At 38.8% G+C, this 21510-nt stretch overlaps 1 protein-coding gene across 3 annotated transcripts in view; it reads left to right on the top strand.

The window, feature by feature from the left end:
• ACSS3 (acyl-CoA synthetase short chain family member 3) overlaps positions 1-21510 on the top strand; it is a 167430-nt gene that overhangs the window by 122305 nt on the left and 23615 nt on the right. For all 3 annotated transcript variants that reach the window (XM_070507241.1, XM_070507239.1, XM_070507240.1), the window contains 2 exons: positions 8246-8341; positions 11718-11781. In XM_070507241.1, coding sequence (XP_070363342.1) covers positions 8246-8341; positions 11718-11781 — 160 coding nt within the window. The remainder of the gene's footprint in view (positions 1-8245; positions 8342-11717; positions 11782-21510) is intronic.

The following is a 21510-nucleotide window of genomic DNA, read 5'->3' as shown; positions in this document are numbered from 1 at the left end:
TACTGCTCAGAGATCCTGGACAAACCTCCACTCTCAGCCCTTGGGTTTCCTCACAGGTAAAATAGGAGTATTACAGAGACTATCACAAGGGATAATGAGGCCTTGAGTCTCGTACTCTTCTATTATGGGCTTTACACCCTGAAGGGCTTCTTTACTTATATGATGTTAACTAATTCTTGGTAGAGGTTTTGAGGGATCTACTTGAATCTTGATGGGAGGTGCGTTGTGAATTTTACCAATATCAATTGGAGATTTTACCCATAAGGAGGGTGGTAGCTGATTAAATGGGGACAAATGATGAGTGTTTCCAGGATCAGCCCTAGTACTGTCAGAGACTAGCAAATAAAAGATGTCAAAGGGTCATTTAATGCACCTGGTTGACTGTTTTGATGGCTACTGTCAAATTCCAGAACAATTTCCCCCTTTCAAGAGAAAGAAATTCTGGCATGATACTTCTCCAAAAAGTCTCAGCCTAATAAATGAACAGGGGTGGAGGAACTAAGGAGAAAAGGGTGAGTGTCTCTCAAAGGGCCTAAACCAAGGAGAGTAGGTTCAGAGATAGGAACTGGTTGAGGTTTATTAGAAATCCCCACTATTTGAACTGCTTTAGTTCTCCAAGGCAGGGGCTGCTTTTCAGTAGTGGGGATGAGCATCGAGAGTGTGGCTCCAGTGTCAATTAGCACAGAAAGAGATTCATCCCAATCTGGAGAAATGCTTCTCCAAGCTGATTAAGAGGGGGGATTTGGAGCAGCCCCTGTAGTTCCTCAAAGCCCCATCATTGGGAATTTAGAGGACATTGGAAAGACTGGTTAAAGGGCTGAAGGCGCTTGAAGCGCTTAAGTATGTCACAATCTCTCCTCCATTGTCCTGGCTCTATGCAATAGAGACACTAGGAGAATTTTGCTTCCTTTTAGAGTCCTTCACTTGCTAGAGTTGAAAATTAAGAATTTTGGTGGTCTTTCTTTTAGGTGACTCATCTAGAGTTTGAGAGAGAGCTGGTTTGCCACACTAACTAAATCTAGAGTGGACATAGTTTCTCATTCCATCCTGGGAGGGAAGGTCCAGCTTCAGCCTATTAATAAACATAGACTTAAAAGCTACCTGGTGGACTCAACATCTGAAAGAAGACCAGACGTTTCTTTAAAAACAATGTGAAGTCAATTGTAATAGTCATGAACAGGTTCATCAGGTTTTCATGCACAGCCTGAATTTTGTTCCAGTCTGGCTTTGGGAAAGTCCTAGGAATTGCCTGATGAAGTTGTTTAGTGGTTGCCTGAGCCAGATCATACAACGGGTCGGTGGGTTGGTCTCCTAGTTGTAATTCTAGAGACTTTCAGGACTTTCCCAATTAGTGATTTTCATCCAATGCTGGGCGTGGCCTTCTCTGACGAGCATATGAATTAGCTGATATAAGTAAGAGAAACCAGCTTGATAAGTTTGAATGACTATATTAAAATCCTCAGCAAATCTATGAGAATCTTTGACTATGGCTTGCAGTTCAGCTTTAGTCCAGGGAATATAAGAAATTAAGGGTTTAGCCTTTGGATCCTCAGAATTGTTCATTTTAAAGGGGCAGGTTCTGATAGGTTCAGCGGAAGAGGTAGTGGAGAGAGGATCAGAGAAAAGGGGAAGTTCAGCATGAGTGTTAGTGTGGGGAAACTGAGGCTATAGAGGAGGCGTGGAGGGTGTAGAAGGGAAGGAGGAAGATGGTGCCAGAGGCCAGGCCTGAAACAGAGAAGGTGGGAAAGAGGAACAAAAAGACTCTGGAGGAAAGAAACAGGAAGCTTAGGAAGCCATTTTATCTTTCGTTGATTTTAAATTTTATTTTGCAAAGAGGCGATTTTAGACTCTCGATAACATTGGAGGCCTCAAAATACCAATTGTAATGGGTGTCCCATTCAATTTTGGAAATTATAGAACTATGGTTGCCCAAATCGATCTTAAGAAAAGTAAGCGTAGGGAGTTTGAAACTTCCCCCATAGTGGTCATTGATATCCTAAACTACTTTTGGTTAAATAGGTCCATTTAGTTAGAAATGTGCACGAGGATTGACCATGTTTTTTAAACATAAAATCAGCAGGGGTCCCTGGGAGGGGAGTCACCCTTCAAATATTTAGATAACTAGGATCCCATTTCTTAGACATTTTTCTCTAGAGCAAAGGGACTATTCTTAAACAGCCTAAATAGCTCAAGCAACTTGAAGCTCAAAAGAGTTTGAACAGCTCAAACTGCCTGGGTTCTTAATACCAGCCAGTACTGATGGAACCGTTCAGTTTCACTTAGGTGGACTGAAGGTTGAGTCAACGCAGTTCCAGAGAACAATGCAGTTCTAAAGAACAGTCTGTTACTGAGCCCTAAGGGACCGGTGACCCACAAGTGGTCCTTTGCCTGGAGCCGCTCGTACCATTAGAACAAGACTGGGTTCAGAATAGCAAAGCAGAAACTTAATTCATTGATCAGTGAATGGAGGAGGCAGAGCTCATCCTCTAAACATCTTCTCCTCGAAGGGACGGTGAGCAGTGTTCTTATGGGATGTGAAGGGGGCAGGGGCATTTGGGGCATGCGCAGATCTTCCCTTCCTGCTTACGGTACATTTTGCACACGTTTCCTTTTAAGCCTGGCACCCTGTTGCCATCTTGGACCTTTGTGGTTTGGACTGGTTCTGCGGTGTGGCCATCTGGCAATGTTCTGCCTTGGTTGCTATAAGCAAGAACAACTTAAAACAAAGCATTAGGCGTGGAAAATGTTTTAGGGATTTCTCTGGGTGACAAGTCCACTTCCCAAGGGAGTCAGACCAAAGGTTGATCAATGCAATTCTAAGGGACAGTCCACTCCCAAGGGAGTCAGGCTAAAGGCTGGACTGGCACAGTTCCAATGAACAGTCTGAAAAGTTGGACCTAAGACGAACACGGCTCCAAGTAGGGACAGTCCACTCCCTAAGGGACTCAGACTGGAAGGCTCGTGCAGTTCAAAGGAACAGCCTGATTCAAAGAGTCTGGCTGAAGTGCACTCAAGTACTCCCAGACGAACAATGCCCTAACCAGAAAGGGACAGAGCCTTAAAATAGATCTCGAATAAAGCGTAGAGAGCCTCAGATGCAAACAGGGCCGAAGCTCGGAACCGGGAGAAAGACTGACCCTCCAGGATCCATGAGAAAAGCAGCGAGCTCAGTGGACTCTGTGTGGGCATTGCACCTATTTCCTCGCCAGCCTTTCAGTCTTCAGGGATTTTCTCTGGATCCCCATCCAGGCACCAAAATGCTGACCTTACACAAAGAGACAGCCACTTAGTTCTCCAACAGAAATGGATTTATTCGAGATCAGCAAAGAATTGCAATTCGGAGTCTGCAACTATGGCGAGCCACGTGCAGGTCCTTGAGCAGCAAGCAGCAAGGGAGGAGAAACTGTTCTGCAAAGGGGAAGAGGACGTTGGGAGGGCTGTTGTAAACAAAGAGTTCCAGGTGTAGTGGCTTTTCATTGGCTGAGTTGTGGCAGTCTCCCATTGGCTCAGCTTCCTGCCGTCAAGAAGAGGAAGTCTTTCTACTTCCTGTTGGGCTCAGCTATCAATGTAGAGTGTGAGAGCTCCCCCTTTTGGCCTCCTGAATCCAATTTAGTGAGGTTTCTCTTTATTAATTTCCACACTGTCAGTCTGGTGAATTCTCATGTGAATTGTTTCCTGCTGTTTAGGAAGCCACAGGAATCTGTACCATTAACTAACTGTTCTAATACAGCTTCTGTCTGTTCATGCGTTTCCTCACGTACATCTGTCTTGAAACCCCAAATAACATAAACCTGGTCATAGAACCTAAATGATGTGCAAAAATTTAAGTAAGTTTTATTTGCATTGCGGTGATTCATCGACTTCTATGTTCAGAAGCCATCATTAGCTTGCCACGTCATTCAGCCTAAAGCGTAAGGTCTTAGGAGGGCTTTGAAGTAGTTTTGCGCGATCTGTCTCCTCACTACTTGCCTGAGCTTATTTCCTGTGAATGCTTTCCTCACTCATTCGGCTTCGGTCACACCAGCTACCTCACTGTTCCTCAGACACTCTAGGAATAAGCCTACCTCAGGACCTTTGCATTTGTGGCTCCTTCTTCCTGGATTCTTTGTCCCTAGATATGTACGTGACATGTGCCCTCACTTCTTTCAGGTCTTTACTCAAATGTCACCTTCTTAGGGAGGTCTTTCCTGGCCAACCAGTCTAAAATGCAATCCTCCGGCATTACATCTCATACCCTGTCTGTGCTTTCTTTATTTTCTTACTGCTTATCCCTCTTTACCACGCCATATGTTTTACTTTTGCATGTTTTTTATTGTTTGTCTCTCCAACTAGATTGTGAACTCCCTGATGGTAGGGATTTTGGTCACCGTTGTTTATTGCTCTATCCCCAGTTCAACAGCACCTAGTACATAATAGCTGCTCAATAAATACTTGCTAAGAAGTGATATGTACCCCGTTACTTCCATTTGCAAATATGAGAGCCTGGGCTCACTCCCTGTCAGAAGGATTTTTGTTCCTCTGATTCAGTCTGGGTGATTTCTGTTCCCTTCTAATCCTCTGTATTCTTTATGAAGACCTCACAAGCTGTACACTTGACTATTCCTTTCATCTCCTTCCCTGAAAGAACTATGTGATCTAGGGCAAAGGGTTTAAATTTTCTAGGTCAGGCCTCAGTGATTTTTGCTGTAAAAAAAATATTCCATTTTCTTCCTACCGGCTTGTAGTTGGATTAAATGCAGTAATATAAATGAAAAGCACTTAGCATGGTACACAGTATAATTCATATTTGAAAAAATTATGTGTATTAGTTCTTTTTCCTTTTCTTCCTTTAGAGTTAGAAGTTTTAAGGAAAATTCATTTAGGTAACAACTCACTAATGCAATAAGGTGGAGTGAGGCAGTAAAAATACTAAAAAAAAGTGAAGTGTCTATATCAGCTTCTAATGCGGTATGAGTAGAGATGTAGCAGTGTAAGTTGTTCTTCACAACCTTCCATTCCCTGCCATCTTCTTCCTGGTTGTCTCTTATCTAAAGAAATTATGCTGATGAATTGCTGAGCATCCTCTGTTTCTAAGATTAGGTGTCTTTGGAAAGGTTTCCCCAAATGAAGCATTCAATTCTCTTCTTCAAAGAAAATGTTCTGGTTTGTTTAATGTAGCTATTTCCCAGTCATAAAGTGACATCTGTGTTTCCTGTCTCCCTAGATAGCTGCTAGCCAGTTAATTATAGCCTGGGCAGTGTGAAGCAGATGTTTTGAGAACATCTTTGAAATGGGGCCTTGGGAGGTCTTAGGAGTTTGGTTAAGGACTGAACATGTCTGGGGCCTTTCTCTAACCAGAAGCCTACCGTGCACACGGTCTAGCTTGGAGCCAGGGTGGTTTGTATACAGCCTGTGTGTGTGAGTGTGTAAGCACACGTGTGTGTGCTTATGGTGCAAGTGGATCAGCCCTTGGGTCTCAGGATGTTCAGAGGTATAAAGAGAGAAAACCAAAGTTTCTAGAACAACCATTATGGTCTTTCTCATTCCACTTTGGTCCTAACTGTGGCTCCTTATTATGCCTAAGAGTCCTAGGAACTGTCATTTTGTCAAATTGTGTCCTTTGCATGTCACTACCAGCAGTTCTTTTTCTAATCCCCTACGTGAATGTCAAAATAAGGTCCATGAGATACTCAAATTACTAATGTTCAGAGAATAAACTTATATTATTTCCTCTAAGTAACTGAATGGATAATCCTTTTCACTGCCCTTCAAATTCAGTCAAAATAATCATATAGAAGAATATGCTTTTCATGGTTGTCTTACAATCATAAACTATAACAAAACAGCTGAAGGTTAAAAGATTATAAATATGTCATCGCTATTCAAAGATACTTAAGAATATCAGGAAGTGTGTTTAATGTCAGCTGACTTAGGTAGTAAATATCGACGGTGCTTTGCTACCCCTTTCTTATGTCTTTATTTAAGACAAGGTTTGTTCTTACTTTCTCTTCCTGCACCCCCTCTCTCCCGGTGGTATAGATAGAACAGAGTGCCCTCATAAGAAGCCACACTGAGATGAGATGAAGCTGGCTGAAGTTAGAGTTTTGTTCTGGTGGGTTTTGTTTGTTTTTCTTTTAGTGGCAGGTGCTAGAGCCATTGGTAGGTAAGTTCATAGGTTCTAAAGCTATCTGTTGACACGTTGCTGAAATCTTTGATCTTAAGAAACGTAGAGTTTGAACTCTAGATACCTGGAATGCTGCTATTAATAAACTTGATAAGATATACTTTTAAAATAACCAATTTACTTTAGCAGCTGCTTCCCACCAGGGAGGGAGGGGGAACAGAAGCATCTTGAAGGGGTATCTCCTTTTCTGTTAGCTTCTGGTAGTTTCTGTTCCTGCTGTCACCTTCTTCTGTGTGTGTACCTTCCTTTAAGCACTCAGTCTGCAGGGTTTCTTTCTGTCGTCACCATTGCTCTTGTCTCTCCTGTCAGTTTTGAAGGATAACTGAGGTGAGTCCTGAGACATTTTAAACAGGCAAACAGAAAAATGCTGTTAACCCTTCCATACGTGTGGATTTCCTCCCATTCTGTGATTATATTGCAGGGAGAATGGACAGGGGTGTTGCATCGCTGACGGAATGCCATCTCATAAAATACTATCCCATTTTTTTGTCATGACCTGAAAACATTTGAAAACTCTGTGTTAGACATCAGAAATGTCTGCTCTGGTTACTTGCTGCTTCTCCTCAGCAGTGACCATATGGCTTAGCACCTTAAGCACTGGACTGTGACGTAGGAACTGTGTTTCAACGTTCAAGAGTCTGTCTTCTGTTACTGACGCCAGCTGAGCACTATCCATAAAATGTGAATAATAAACTGAACTACTCTGGAAAGTAAAGAACAGTAGTGAATTCTTATCATCATTCTAAAGTGATATAAATATATCATAAATTATGGTAGAGACCATAGTGGAAGGAGTACATTCTGAGTCCTTAGGAAGATAGATGTTTCTAATATTTTGAGTTACTTTGGATCTGATTGGGTTGGCAATTAATCCCTTGGGTGTACGTATGTATGTATGTGTGTATATTATGAAGCCAGTAGTTCTGAAACTTTTCACTATCAATACCCTTTTATCCTGCCTCACTTTAGATACAAATCTCATATTTAAAAGATTCTGTTAACTTGTAATTTGTATTCACCAATAATAACAAATACATTCCTCCATAAAAAATAATCACTTTCAGGGGCCGGCCCAGTGGTGCAGCCGTTAAGTTTGCACGTTCCGCTTTGGTGGCCTGGGGTTCACTGGTTCGGATCCCAGGTGCGGTGCAGACCTATGCACCACTTGTCAAGCCATGCTGTGGCAGGTGTCCCACATATACAATAGAGGAAGATGGGCACGGATGTTAGCTCAGGGCCAGTCTTCCTCAGCAAAAAGAGGAGGACTGGCAGCAGATGTTAGCTCAGGGCTAGTCTTCCTCAAAAAAAAGAATCACTTTCAGAACTTATGGTTATCATGATATAGCTGCTATTATTCTGACTGTTACAACTTGAGACAGAGAAAACGAGTTTAATATTTTTGTTAATCAATGCAGTCTAATTTTGGTAAGTCTGTGGTCTTGATGAAACAATCTGCATAGCATAAATACCTTTCTTTCTATCTTTTGGTCCTGCCAGAGGTCCAGGATCAACAGATTGAGAGCAGTTTGATAAGGTATTGGTAAGTTCGACTTTTGATACAAGGTCTCTAGGCAAGTATAGTTCTTAAAAAATTGGAATATGATGTTGTTCATATATTTTAAAAAATTTTTGGGTTGCTTATTCCAGAGACTAAGCTATAAATAACTGAAATCTTTAGAACATAGCTGTTATTTAAATGATAACATAACTTCAGGTGAGTTAAGAGAAAGCATCTTTTCTAGAGATCCTTAAGTTTTTATCATGTGTTGTAAAACTCTCACAGACACATAATTCTCCATTCTTTATACCTGCTGATCCACAACTGAGAACACTGGAGAGGCCTTTCTTTTCTTTAAAAGAAGGACTACAATATGAATTATTCTAAATTTATATCCTGAAGTTTTAAAATTGTCCTTATGGTATAAATTACTCAATTTTTTCCATTTTTAAATAGTACATTCACATTATTCATCTATTCCGATTAAATTCTGTGACAGACTGAGGGGAGGCAGTGCACTCCCTGGAGAAACATTGTGTTCTCAGCATGAAGCACTGAATGATAAATAATATTTCTTTCTCCAGAGACTGGATCTCCAATTACAGCCTCGTGCATTGGATTAGGTAATTCCAAAACACCTCCTCCAGGGCAAGCAGGAAAAAGTGTTCCGGGATACAATGGTGAGAAATGACCCCGCTTGTTTAAAATATGTCGTGTTAATAAATTTGGTAGTTTTTGTGTCTGGTGTGAATCATATTGCATGAAACATACTAGGTGTTTAATGAGTATTTGACTGAATAAGTACCTTGTATTAAAAATGAATTTAGTTTTTTTTATTAGCCTATTTGATCAAAAGTAAGATTGTAGGCTCCCAGGACTTGATCTAAAGGACTGTCATAACCAAGAAAATCATATTATTTATGAAGCAGGTTAAGAATATGCATGTGAAATTATATCGCAGACTTCCAAGGACATGTTCTAAATGACTGTCATAACCAAGAAAATAATGTTATTTATAAAGCAGGTTAAGGGTATGCATGTGAAATTAGTATGTATGGAATACCCGCTGGGTGTTGACTATTTTCATACATTGTTTCATTCTGTGCTGAAGCATACTTAATTCGGAGATGTTGTCATTTTAGAGATGAGTTAACTGGTGCCCAGAAAGACTAAATAAGTTTTGTAAGGTAGCACAAATGATCAGCTCCTGAAGACAATGCAAACCAGTGTGTTTTATTTTGTTTGCTTGTTTTTGTTACAGAAGCTGCAATTTTTTTATTATATATGCTGCCTTTTAATTTAAGAATGATGATAGGCTTTTGAACTTTGTTGGCTAAAAATAAATATACAGTGAGGATTCTAAAAAAACATCATTTCATTCATGCTGATGGTAGGGGACAATGAGATACAATATCTTTTCTATATTTGTTTTTAAATTGTTGGTAGTGATTATAATAGTTTAATAATTTCCCTTGGGCTTCACTCCCTAGTTGTATAACTTATACACGTCACTTTACTTTTCGATCATTTGGTTTCTTTGTTTCTAAATGGGAATAATAATTTTATATGCTTCATAGGGTTGCTGTGTTGTGATGTAACACAATGAAGCATTAACAGAAGCACTTGCCGATAGAAAGACTGAACTACATCTTAGCTAACAGTGTTACTAATATTTCAGAGAAGCCAGATGCACTGATTTGATTTAGACTTGCACCTTCATTTTATAGATAAGGAAAATGAGGCACAGACTTCAGTTATGTTTTCACACAATTTGGCTTAATAGATATATCAGGAAAACCCAGCTTTGGGGACAGAATATGATTCTTACATATAATTCCTATTTGCACATAAATTACAAAATTTAGGGATTAGTGTTTTGCTTCTATACCATAAAAATATTGTGTTTTCCTTCTAGGACAATAACTAATTAAGGAAACATGGATCACTTGGTTTAGCCACGCAGATATATTTATAGAAAGACATTTAAGGTTCTTTTTTTTAAGGGCAGAAATAGACATTCTGCGAAGTCAGAGACTTCTTTGGGCCTGGAAAGGCGCACCCAGCTTCAGCGCACTCCTCCCTGTGAACACTTCAGTTATTGCTCCTTTTATCAGAAAAATTGCTTTTGTGTTGAGCCATTTTTAGGGGCTGATGACTGTGGGAGATGTTAAACACATTTCCCATTCAGTAAGTACTGTTTTTGTATCCAGTTTTAAGAAAAAATCGAGCTTTAATGCCTCATGGAATTTCAGTATAGAAGTTTCTCATTGTCTGAAAGCTGCTGGCTTACAGACAGCCAGGTTAAACACGAGGACTAAAGTATTTATAGCTAAAGAAATAATGGCTTTATTACTCATGATATTTATATGTTTTGTGGTTAGGCAGAGCTTCAAAAACATAATGTCACATTCAATATTATAATAAAAAAGCACTATCCTTTTGGGAAAAGAAAGAAAACCATTTTTGTGTGAAAAACCTTCAATGTAATGTAACCATTTCACATTCATTGGGTACCTTATGCAATCTTGTCACTTCTATTTTTTATAAGTAATTCTTGTACCAACAGTATGAGAAAGGAATTACTGCCGCTTTTTAGACAGAGAGATTGAAGGGGTAATAGAGCGTGCTCAGGGGCACACAGTAAGTTGCCCACTGTCCTGGGATTTGGGGAAACAAAGATGAATTAGGCATGGCCTCCACCCTTAATGAACTCACAGTCTAGTGAGAGACAGATGTCTACACCGCTAATAACTGTCAGAATAGAATTTTAAAACAAAGCGCTCTGGGATCAGGGGCCAGCCCAGTGGTGCAGCGGTTAAGTTCCCACCTTCTGCTTTGGTGGCCTGGGGCCCACTGGTTCAGATCCCGAGTGTAGACCCATGCACCACTTGTCAAGCCATGCTGTGGCAGGCATCCCACATATAAAACAAAGTAGAGGAACATCGGCATGGATTGTTAGCTCAGGGCCAGTCTCCCTCAGCAAAAAGAGGAGGATTGGCGGCAGATGTTAGTTCAGGGCTAACCTTCCTCAAAAAAAAAAAAAGTGCTCTGGGAAAACAAAGAAGGGAGTGATTAATTTTTCCTGGGGACAATGTTCTTCTTTTCTTACAGCTTCTTTCAGTAGAATAATGTGGATCAATGAATCCACATAAAGGTTCTATTAAAGCTTAAAACGTGATGATATACCCTCATTTCCAGTTTGCACTAAGGGTTACTGAATGTGCATACAAGCTTTGAGCTCCTGAAATCTTTCAGGATTTCAACAGTACAACACAGAAAGCATTGGGATAATATTTGGGAAGGTTAAATTAACCTTTAAGGCTCGTAGGTGGATATTAAGCCTTAAATCAGAAAAAGGGGATTTCCAGGCTTTTAAATACTTTGTTTTTATTGCTTGAAATATTTTTGGTGTATTTTGAAATTGCTCATTTCCTTTACTTTTTGGAAAGTGGAACATATTCTTAATGTTTTTGATAGAATAGAAGGATATGTTTAAAGGTATATAAACGTAGATTATGAAATTATCAGCATGTTTGAAATAAGATGTCTTTAAGAGAAATTCTGAAGAAAAATTCATGATCTTGTTAGGAATCAAAAGCATGTACTATCTGTATTTTTTGTGAGACATTATAGCTTATTTCTTTATGTTCATGGTCTCACTGGAATTAAAAGATGCTGGGGCCAGCCCCATGGCTAAGTGGTTGAGTCCTCGCACTCCATTTCGGTGGCCCAGGATTTCGCCGGTTCAGATCCCAGGCATGGACCCAGCATCGCTCATCAAGCTACCCTGAGTAGGCGTCCCACATAGCTCAACCAGAGGGACCTACAGCTAGAATATACAACTATGTAATGGGGAGCTTTGGGGAGAAGAAGAAGAAGAAACAAAACAAAACAAAGATTGGCAACAGATGTTAGCTCAGGTGCCAATCTTAAAAAAAAAGATGCCTTTTTAAGCTAGAGTTTTGGGGATTGGATATAAAAAATATTGAAACATTTAAGGTTTAAGGTTATGCGTTTCTTCAAATATTCATTTATTTATTTATATTTTACTTGCAGTTATGGTTTTGGATGACAACATGCAAAAACTGAAGGCTCGGAGTTTAGGAAATATTGTGGTAAAGTAAGCAAAATTTTCAATACTGCTATTTGAAAGAGCAAGACTTGGTATACAATATTAAGAAAAAATGAGGTGGCTGCTGTGCTTTTACTAGTGAGAAGGCTGCCAAGTGAGTGGGTGTGTTGTTTGAAAATACACGGTGCCAGCTGCTACAATTTAACACGGAAGCCCCAAACAGCACAACAAATTTTGATACAGTTTTGAAAAAGAGTAATCTTGCATCTTTTTGGTAACTTTTTCTGATTATGTCAGTAATGCATAAATGATAAAAGTAACTTAAGTACCAAAAATATAAAGAAGTAAGTAAAGTTTCTGTACAGCTGCCCTTCAGCAATACACTGTCAGTTTTGTAATATCTGACTTCACGCTTTTTGATGGGCGTTTTAGGTTGATGAAGCAGTTCAGCTTCGTCTTGTGTGTTCCTGTTTTTCCCTATCTCTGTTTCATGAACACTTTTAACTTTTACTCCACCTCTTAAACATCTTTATCCCCAGTCTGAGCCTCTTAGTCTTTTTTGAATATTTGTCATTATAAATAATGCTGTGTTGAACATCTTTTTTACGTTATCTTTCCCTTTTCTGATAATTACTCTCGTATTGAGTAGATTTTTAGAGGTCAAATAGTAGCATAATGTAAAATCTCTACCTCAACAAGTACCACAGTTCCCTGCTAACATTTTTCATCATTGATCATTTGATAAGCAAAAGTGCTAAAATTTGAAGTAAAAATATTTAAGTTTGCTTTGATTAAATCAATAATTTATAATTGCTATTCTGGTGGAAGCCGAAATGGAAGTTGATTAATTTGGGAGACACACAGTGTATGACATTTTAACAATCCAGGTTGCCTTAGCTCCTCTGATTAGCATGATATTAGCATCCTTACTGATACAGTGTAAGTAGTAGAATTCATCAGAATGAGTTGCTGTAAATAAAGAACATTATGTGTCAAATTTTGTTTTCCTATTTATTTAAAAGAACGCATTACTTGGCATTCTCAGATTGGTATAAGTTTGTCTCAGGTTAGTAAAACATTTTAAATTCTGTGAAAATTAAATGAAAAACAGTAATTTAAAAAAAGATAGGGGGCTGGCCCAGTGACGCAGCAGTTAAGTGTGCATGTTCCACTTCAGCGGCCCAGAGTTCACCAGTTCGGATCCCCGGTGCAGACATGGCACCACTTGGCAAGCCATGTGGTGGCAGATGTCTCACATATAAAGTAGAGGAAGATGGGCACAGATGTTAGCTCAGGGCCAGTCTTCCTCAGCAAAAAGAGGAGGATTGGCAGCAGTTAGCTCAGGGCTAATCCTCCTCCTCAAAAAAAAAAAAAAAAGAATAGATTTTTTTTTCAGTTAGGGATACTTTAACTTACAAAAAGCTAATAGAGGAGATAAATACTGTGATACAATTCTTCACAGATTCTTATGTTATGAGTAAACATGTAAGCACTATATCAATTTTTTTGTTCAAATTTTAAGACATCTTGCTGGCAAGATGGAAACTTTTAATATTGAGTATATCATTTGTATTCATATTTTTCTGATCACAATCCATATTAACATAGAGCTGGTTAAAATTTGCCCAGTTAGGGGGAAAATGGTGGGGGTAGGGGAGGACCTGCTAAAGAAATCAATAATCCGGACAAGACTGTGGATGGGTGTTTAGCTTGCTTAGGGAAGCGCATGGTTTTTGAAGCTTTTCAAAGCACTCCTGCAGCATACATTTTTATATAACCTCCTAACTATAAGTGAGCCGTCTCTTTCATAAAGCAGCTCTTGCGAGATCCCAGAGGAGGCGTTTGATCCCAGTACAGTTTAAAAACCTTCCTGAGTTCTGTCACTCTAATTATTGCTGGCTTTGCCTCGTATCTGTTTAGAAATAATAAAACATGGCAATAGCCCACATAAACTATAATTTTCTCTTGGTAGCAATTATTGTTACCCCAAGTACTTGAAAATCATACAACTATTGCCTTAATGCATTCTGTGGTTTAGATTGTCACCAGCTCAGAATGACTTTCTTCCCCCATATTCCTAAATAGGGGATTTTATTGTACAGATCTGGGAATCGATTTCATTATAAATTATTTGAAGATACACTATATTATGGCATTCGATGGACTTTGATTCCTCCCTTAATAGCGAAACTAGGTATTTGAAAATATTGTGTGTGTGTGTGTGTATGCATGTATATGTATGTATATATATGTATATATGTGTATATATATATATATACACAGACATATAGAAAAAAATTGTATTTGAAAGGTAAGATAGAAATAATCAGGAAAAATAATTACCAGCATGATCTCCCTTTTTTTAATAGAACAGGTCTCGAAACCTTATTTTAGGAATTCTGTTCTATCTGTGAGAGCAAGGGTTTCCTATTGAAACCTGCATCTCCAGCAGCCATTCCGCTCTAACTCATCGACCTGAAAATTATTCATGCGCTCCAGTGGCCGCCCGCAGTATGCGTGGGATGTTTTCATGTTTCACATCTATCAGTAAGACTTGTTTGCGTCAGCCCGTGGCTGTTCTGTGTGCCTTGAGGGGATGCATCATTCATCCAGATTGGAAAATGGCCAATGGATGCTTTTTAAGAGTACATAATAAATATGCGTGTAATTAATTAAGGGAAAGGAAGAAGCACACCTTCTTGACTTAATAAAAATTATTGTGGTTTTACAAAAATAGTGTGTAACTTGAGAGATGATCATTCTTTCCATGTGGACCACATTCTAAAGAAGGTTTGTGGTCTGAAAGCAGGATGCCTTCCAGATACCAGCTAAATGGGCCCCCAGAACACTTGGTGGCCTGTAAAAGGTGTTTTTAAAAAACTTTAATTTTTTTTTTTTTGAGGAAGATTAGCCCTGAGCTAACAGCTGTTCCCATCTTCCTCTACTTTATATGTGGGACTCCTACCACAGTATGGCTTGATAAGCAGACCATAGGTCCCTGCCTGGGATCTGAACCAGTGAATGACGGGCTGCCAAAGTAGAGCACATCTACTTAACCACTGTGCCACTGGGCCAGTCCCTGTAAATGCTGTTTGATTAGGGATTGCACATGGTGTCCAGAGTCTACAAAATATCTGAGATTCTATATTTCCAGAAAAGTATTGATCCCAAAATTTGAGAAATTTATAATCAAAATGAATACATATTTAGTTAAATATCTATAAAATTTAACATCATAATGACTTCATTGTCAATTTAGTCTTCATAAATTTTTCATTTCATTTGCAAACAATTTCTAGGTCACATGTTCTCACTTTGAATGATTACTGAATATGTATAGTGATTGCTGAGAAATAAACAATGGGAACTAAATGTGTGGCTTCTTGCCAAATCATTTCCAAAGCAAAATGATAACCTTTTCTTTTTCAGAAAAACTTCTAGTTTATATGCTATATTGCTATATTTTGTTATCTTTGCATGAATATGGGGTGAGGCCACCAGTATTAGGAATGACTAGGGTCCATGAGGGCGTTAGAACTGAGCTAGCATCAAAAGCAACCGCTAGAAGTGACTGCCCGCCAAATAGGAAGTCCATTTTTCTCAATTATTCATGCCCATGCTTTTTTTTATTATTTTGTATAATAATTAAGCTGAACATTCTTTGAAAGTACAGTATTCCCTAATGCTATTTATGTTCACTAACTATACTTGTAGTGATTAAAGAGAATGGAGGGAAAAATCTACAGGAAATATTTGAAATGTGTAGGGCTCAAACTATATTAAAGTCAGTCAATAAAAAAAATAATGACTCATTGTTTTAATCCCAGATTTGTTTGCTTTTTGTAAGTACAGCTATAGCTTCTTGTTTCACTATAAAATCTGTTGTGAGTAGTGTAAATAACTTTGGAAACTATCTTTCTCTGGCAGTTTCTTTAAAATCTGAAGCTATAATTGGATTTCCACACTTTGCAAGATACTAAATGTAATGATTCTTTTTATCATATTAAGCTGACTCATCTCCAAACCAGAAACAGTGAGATGTGGCAATTATGAAAAAACTCAATCCACTTCAGTTGTTCGAACTCCTCTGTTAAGCCTTTCTAGAATCACTGCTTTGATCTCTTGGGGTTCCCTTTACTAGACAGTAGACATCTTAGTGATTTCTAAACTACTGTAGACCCTCAGATGTAATAAGCATGAATCCTGCACTTTTCATAGATTCCTTGCATTCGTAAGATTTACCTTTCTAGTAGAAGAGAAAACGACATGTCTGCATGAGTGTTAGAAAATTCCTTTGATTTTGAAACTTACTCGAGGCAGTTAATTTAAGGGGAAAGTTATGATATCTGAATTGCTATAAATACAAAATGTTCATGAATGTTAGAAGGTGTTCCTGCAATTGCATACAGAGCTCCAAAGTGCAGAAATAAAACTACAAGTCGATAATTTCCAGGCAACACAGACCAGGGATGAAAGAAAATCTCAACGGCAATTGCTTTCCTGGATACCACAGGGCTCCCTGTTATTAAAGTCATAGGTCTCTGGCTCTTCCTCTCTCCTGGGCATACATTTTTCTCTGACCAAATCCAATTGTCGCTGTTGAAAGTGTGGCTTGTCCACCTCCTGCTGTATTCCACTGGCCTGTGCCCTGCAGGCAGTGATGGGGTGCGAGGGAGCTGTGTGGCCTTGTCTGAGGAGCTTTTCCTCTGGTGTCTGCTGATTTCTCAGCCTCCAGATGTTGACCTCTTGGCCCCTCACGATGTTTGCTCACATCTTTACAGCCCTGCAGGAGTGAGCCAGTCACTGTGCTGCCGTCTTGGGAGAGCGGCAGGCCAGCTTTCAACAGTACCCTTTGAGTAAAACCAAGGACGTCACAAATTATAATTCCATTCCTTTCTAAATCTCATTTACAGATTTTAGTATGATCTTTTCTTAGCCTCACGACAACACTGTAAGGTAGGCCGTGGGACAGATACTATCCTCATTTTAGGCACAGGAACCTAAATATCATTCGTACTTCACAGCTAGAACTCACATTTATTACTCAGTCTTTTGTCTGCCCAGAGAGAAAGAAATTATGTCCTAATCAATCTCTTCTGGGGAAATAAAAGGTAGCTTCATATAAAAATCTCCAGTAAAGCCTAAAGATTCAGTCAGAAATGCTGGGAGTGCAAAGTTGGGATCTCATCTCAGAATTCTTTAGGGAACAGGAATTCTGTCTGCAATTTATTTCTGTTACTTTGGGGATTCCTAATGGAGCAGTGAGTATAGACCATGCTTTGTCTGAGATTGGAGGCATCTAGGAGTTTCACATTTCAGATTGGTCAGGAATGTGTCACCTTCTGTGGTGATGGACATTCCCTTCTTTCCTTAGCTATTGAAGGACTTCTCAGCACTCTGATGCTTCCCTCTCATCACACACACACACACACACACACACACACACAGCTGTCACTGCTGCCTCAGTTATTCCTCTCCCCCCTTAAGAATGGTCTCTTTGGAAAGGACATTCTCTGAGAGGATTCACAATTGGATGGTTTGTAACAAAACTCCCCTTGTCACTCTGCTTGGAAGATTAGGGGAGGGTATCACAGGGTGGTAACAGTTGACCTTGGATTTGAAGAATGAATACTGAGACATTAACCAGCATATTTCTTAGTGTTTTCATAAATTTCCCATCCTTCTGCCATTCCAGTGCATTTTCATGTTATTGTAACTTCAGAAAAAAAGTATTTTTTTTATAACTTCAGAAAAACAGCCCCAATGCATCCCCTGTTGCAGAAGGAAAACTTGCATTTAATATAGAATAATCATTAAGATAGCGATAAGAAAAGTGTTAATTTGGAATACTGCAAAAAATTTTCCGCTCCAGCTCATATACATCTGACTTTTGTCTGGAGTTTATTGCTTCTCTTCTCACATGTTTTACATCATTGATATGTTTACTATCACAAATACTTCCAATTCTGGAACTTCTCTTCTTTTCTGCTTTTCTTTAGGACTGTTACATGGCATCTTCCAAGGTTCCTTCTTTAGAGTCCCTTTTCAATATTCAAATAAGAAGATCTGAACTTTTAAAGACACCAGACTTTGTTAGTGAAGAGCAGAGAGTGTTCCCTTATTTTATCCTACTAATTACTGATTGCAACTTTGTATCTTTCGTTCCAGCCTGCTCTTCACTTAGACTTGGGGTTAATGAAGTAGTTTTCTGGGGGCATCTCAAAAATGACTTGGGACAGACACATGTGACATTTCCAGCAAGTCCATACTTAACTGGGGATAAAAACTTCCCTTCCAAGAGCTCCTGGCAGTACAGGGTTTGACCACCTGCTATAAAATAGCTTGACAGACATCTTAAATGTTTACATTTTGATGTTATTTCATTAACTTATTGAGATGGACGTAATTCACAACACTCTTTCTCCCTATCCTTATCCTAAAAAGTACTACATTTCTTGTCGTACACAACATGCCGGCATCTCCATGCATCTGAGATCATAGTTTATATCTTTGTCTCATGAGAGTCCAACACAGTGACTGAAGAATACCGAGCACCCAATAAATATTGATTGAATGAAGAAAATAAGTGCATGAGGTAATGCATGTGTAAATGAATGAATAAATAAATAGAACAATCGAGTAATTCCTCTAGTGTTTCCTTCTCTAACTTTCTTGTCTTCATTCTCTCTCCACTGGCTACTTCCACTCAGATTGTCCCCCTCCTAAATCAGCCTGCCTCTCTACATTAAACTGCTAACTTAAATCTCTTCTTTCAGTCATCCATAAACTTTTAAAAAGTATAGTCTACCCTCACCGCCTCCACTGACTTACTTCTTTTTACTCCTTATTGCCTGCTCCGCTCTACAATAATGGCGCTCCTGAGGATACTCAAAATATTTAAATTACTAAGTTCTGTGAGCTCTGTTGAATCCACCTTCAAACAAAATTCGCACTTCATTTGACCTGGTTGAACACTCAGTCATTATTGAAACCCTGCTCTGGTGGCTCCTCAGACGCTCACTCCATGTTCTCATACTTCTCTGGTTTTCTTTTTGTTTTTGTTCGAGGGTCTTCTTTCTTTGATCCCTCTTTAACACTGGCGCTTGTCCTTGGAATCTCCTTCCTATTCCATGCTCTCTTCCCAGATCATAGCCTTGTTATTTTTAATTCTCTAGATCTATAGGTATTTACAAACTGATGCAGACCTTTCCCAGACGAATGAGAGATAGTATAAAAATGCATACTGTCCCTGTTCTTCAGAAAATTTATGCAGATATTTAAAGTTTTGTGCAACAGCTGAGAAAGCCTGTGTCCATAAAGTTTTTTGTTTTTTTTTTTTTTGGAGGATGGCTACCTATACTTTTAGTCCTCTAGACTTTAATTAATTATAAGAATGTAATCTATCTGTTACTGAGAGAAAACACAGATCATCAGGGCATCTTCTTTAAGAATATAGATTGCAAACTTAGCCAACTTCTGGGAAGCATAAGATGTTCCTTTTCTCTCCAGTAGCACTTTTACTGGAAAATGCTAAACTCTTGGTCCCGTGTACACACACTGAATTAGGTCTATGCTAGGCCACCAGAAAACTCAGTTCACATTCAATACCCTAAGCACTAACTCAGTTGGATTATTATTGCAAACACTTAAGAATCTCTGTTTACTGTGAGGAGGCAGTGTGTGGATGCTGGTGGAACAAAATCTTGGTTTTCGGGTGGATAAAATGAAAGAGATGCTTGTTTGACATTATGTCCTCCTGTATGCATAGTCCTTAGTACAGACAATGTTGTGTGTTTAAGGGTTTGGATCAGCATTTCCGTATATCAGCGATCAGGTAGGACTAAGAAACAGCGGCTCCCCTTAGACCTGACATGTGCATTCTAATTTGCCTCAGACCCCAGTGCAGCCTGAGTGTCAGCTGCTGTTTATTATCACATTATTTTATTTTTCTTGTTTTAGGGAGATGTTTTCTTATACCCATGTATGTGTTAAAAATTGTCACCATGAAAGATAGAAAGGACTATATATCATGATATATTTCTTGGGAACAACTTAAAATTATTTCTTATTTAATATGCAAGCAGAATGCATGTTTATTGTTGTTTATTTTACATATAGTCAGCTTCACTGATATGTGTTATCTATTCTAGCCCATATTGACTTTTTTGATTGGTCATCTCGTCTTAGTGTTCTCTTCACCTCTTTATCCTCTAAATCCTGAAAATGCTGCTAAATTGAATGATTTTTACTGGTTGCCACATTCATATTTTCTTTCAGTGATTAATAAAGATTTTTACACTAGTTTTTAAAATATTAACAATTAAACTGATAAAGTCAAATTATATGCATGGTGATTTGGAAGGTTAACATAGAAACATCAGTTAAAAGGACCCGAAGGGATTATCTGCTTCAGCCTGCTGCCTTCATCCAGGTTCAGTGATGAAGAGAATAGTGACAGCGACAACATAGAAGCATCTCTGTGGGTTTTTTTACAGATTACAAAATGCTTTCACATGCATTTTATGTAATTATATGAGGTGCAGAAATGCTAAGGTAGCATTTTTCCTCCATTTAAAAATATTACAAAAAGAAGACCTAGTGAGAGAGGACTCCCCACGAGGCAGGACATGGTGGAAAAGGGCGATCACAACTGGGCTGCTGATCCCACCTGGACCAGTATTTTCTGCCTGACGGAATGTTAGCGTATAATTGAGCGCCTTGAAGACTAATATTGGGGTGGAGGGTGTGTGATGTTGTCTCATGTGGGCAGTAGTAGCCAGGTGTACTTCATTTTCAGTTTTCTCAGCATCAGCACTGTGAAGTCACTGCTTCACTTAGTATTCTTATTGTATGAGTACGGGAGAGTGCGTTTTTGAAAATCCTTAAGTTTTACAGTATCTAAGTTTCCAAACTATAAAGCATCTAAAAGCTTTCTGTGTCCAGAAAACAATTTGAGTGGTTCTTTTCTTTAGGTGGCACTTCCTACAGGGAACTGATATGAGAATGTATTCATTTATCTATATAGAGATAGATTAGATAGATAGATAGATAGACAGATAGGTGATAGGTAGAGATAGATAAAGATTAAGCTCTTGCCATCTGTATAACACCTGTTTCATACTATGGAGGAAAGAAAGAAATATAAGAGGAAATTTCTTGGAAAGAAGAGATATAGACTCTCTCATATTCGATGTTCTGAAGTATCTCCATGTGTTCCTACGAGTGAGACGTCACATCGGTCGGGATGGTCATGAAAAGGAAGAATAGAAGAGGAAGCAGCGAGAGGAAACTCCCAGAGTGGGAGGCACACTGATTGCGAAGACAAGATTGCTCATGGGATGTTTAACTGGAGCATTCCATTACACAGAGACAGGCGAGGGTGGCAGTTGGTAACTTGGTACTTAAAAAAAAATGAATTTGTTTGCCCATGGTGGAATGATAGTTCTCAATAAGTAATTCTCAAAAAGTAATGCATTTTGGTTCCTTTTTGCAGATGTTATGTTTCTTATTGAGACAATGACTGCTACTAGTAACTATTTGAATGCCAAATGTGTGTGCCTTTTGTGCCCTTTCCAGAAGCTACAGTCATCTCTCAATGACTGTGCAATGTCATGGTCAACTACTTCAGCCTCAGTTAGACATGATCTGTCCAGCAGATTTAGGGATTACATTTCAATGTGGGATTTGAAGTGTAATTATCCATTGCACTAGAATATTATTAATTCTAATTAATATGTCTTTATTACCACTTTCATCATAATTCTAACTGCTCTGTTT

This window comes from Equus asinus, chromosome 4 (assembly GCF_041296235.1).
Source record: "Equus asinus isolate D_3611 breed Donkey chromosome 4, EquAss-T2T_v2, whole genome shotgun sequence".
Lineage (NCBI taxonomy): Eukaryota > Metazoa > Chordata > Mammalia > Perissodactyla > Equidae > Equus > Equus asinus.
Note: the sequence above shows the minus strand (reverse complement) of the source record. Positions and strands in the feature narration are given on the sequence as shown.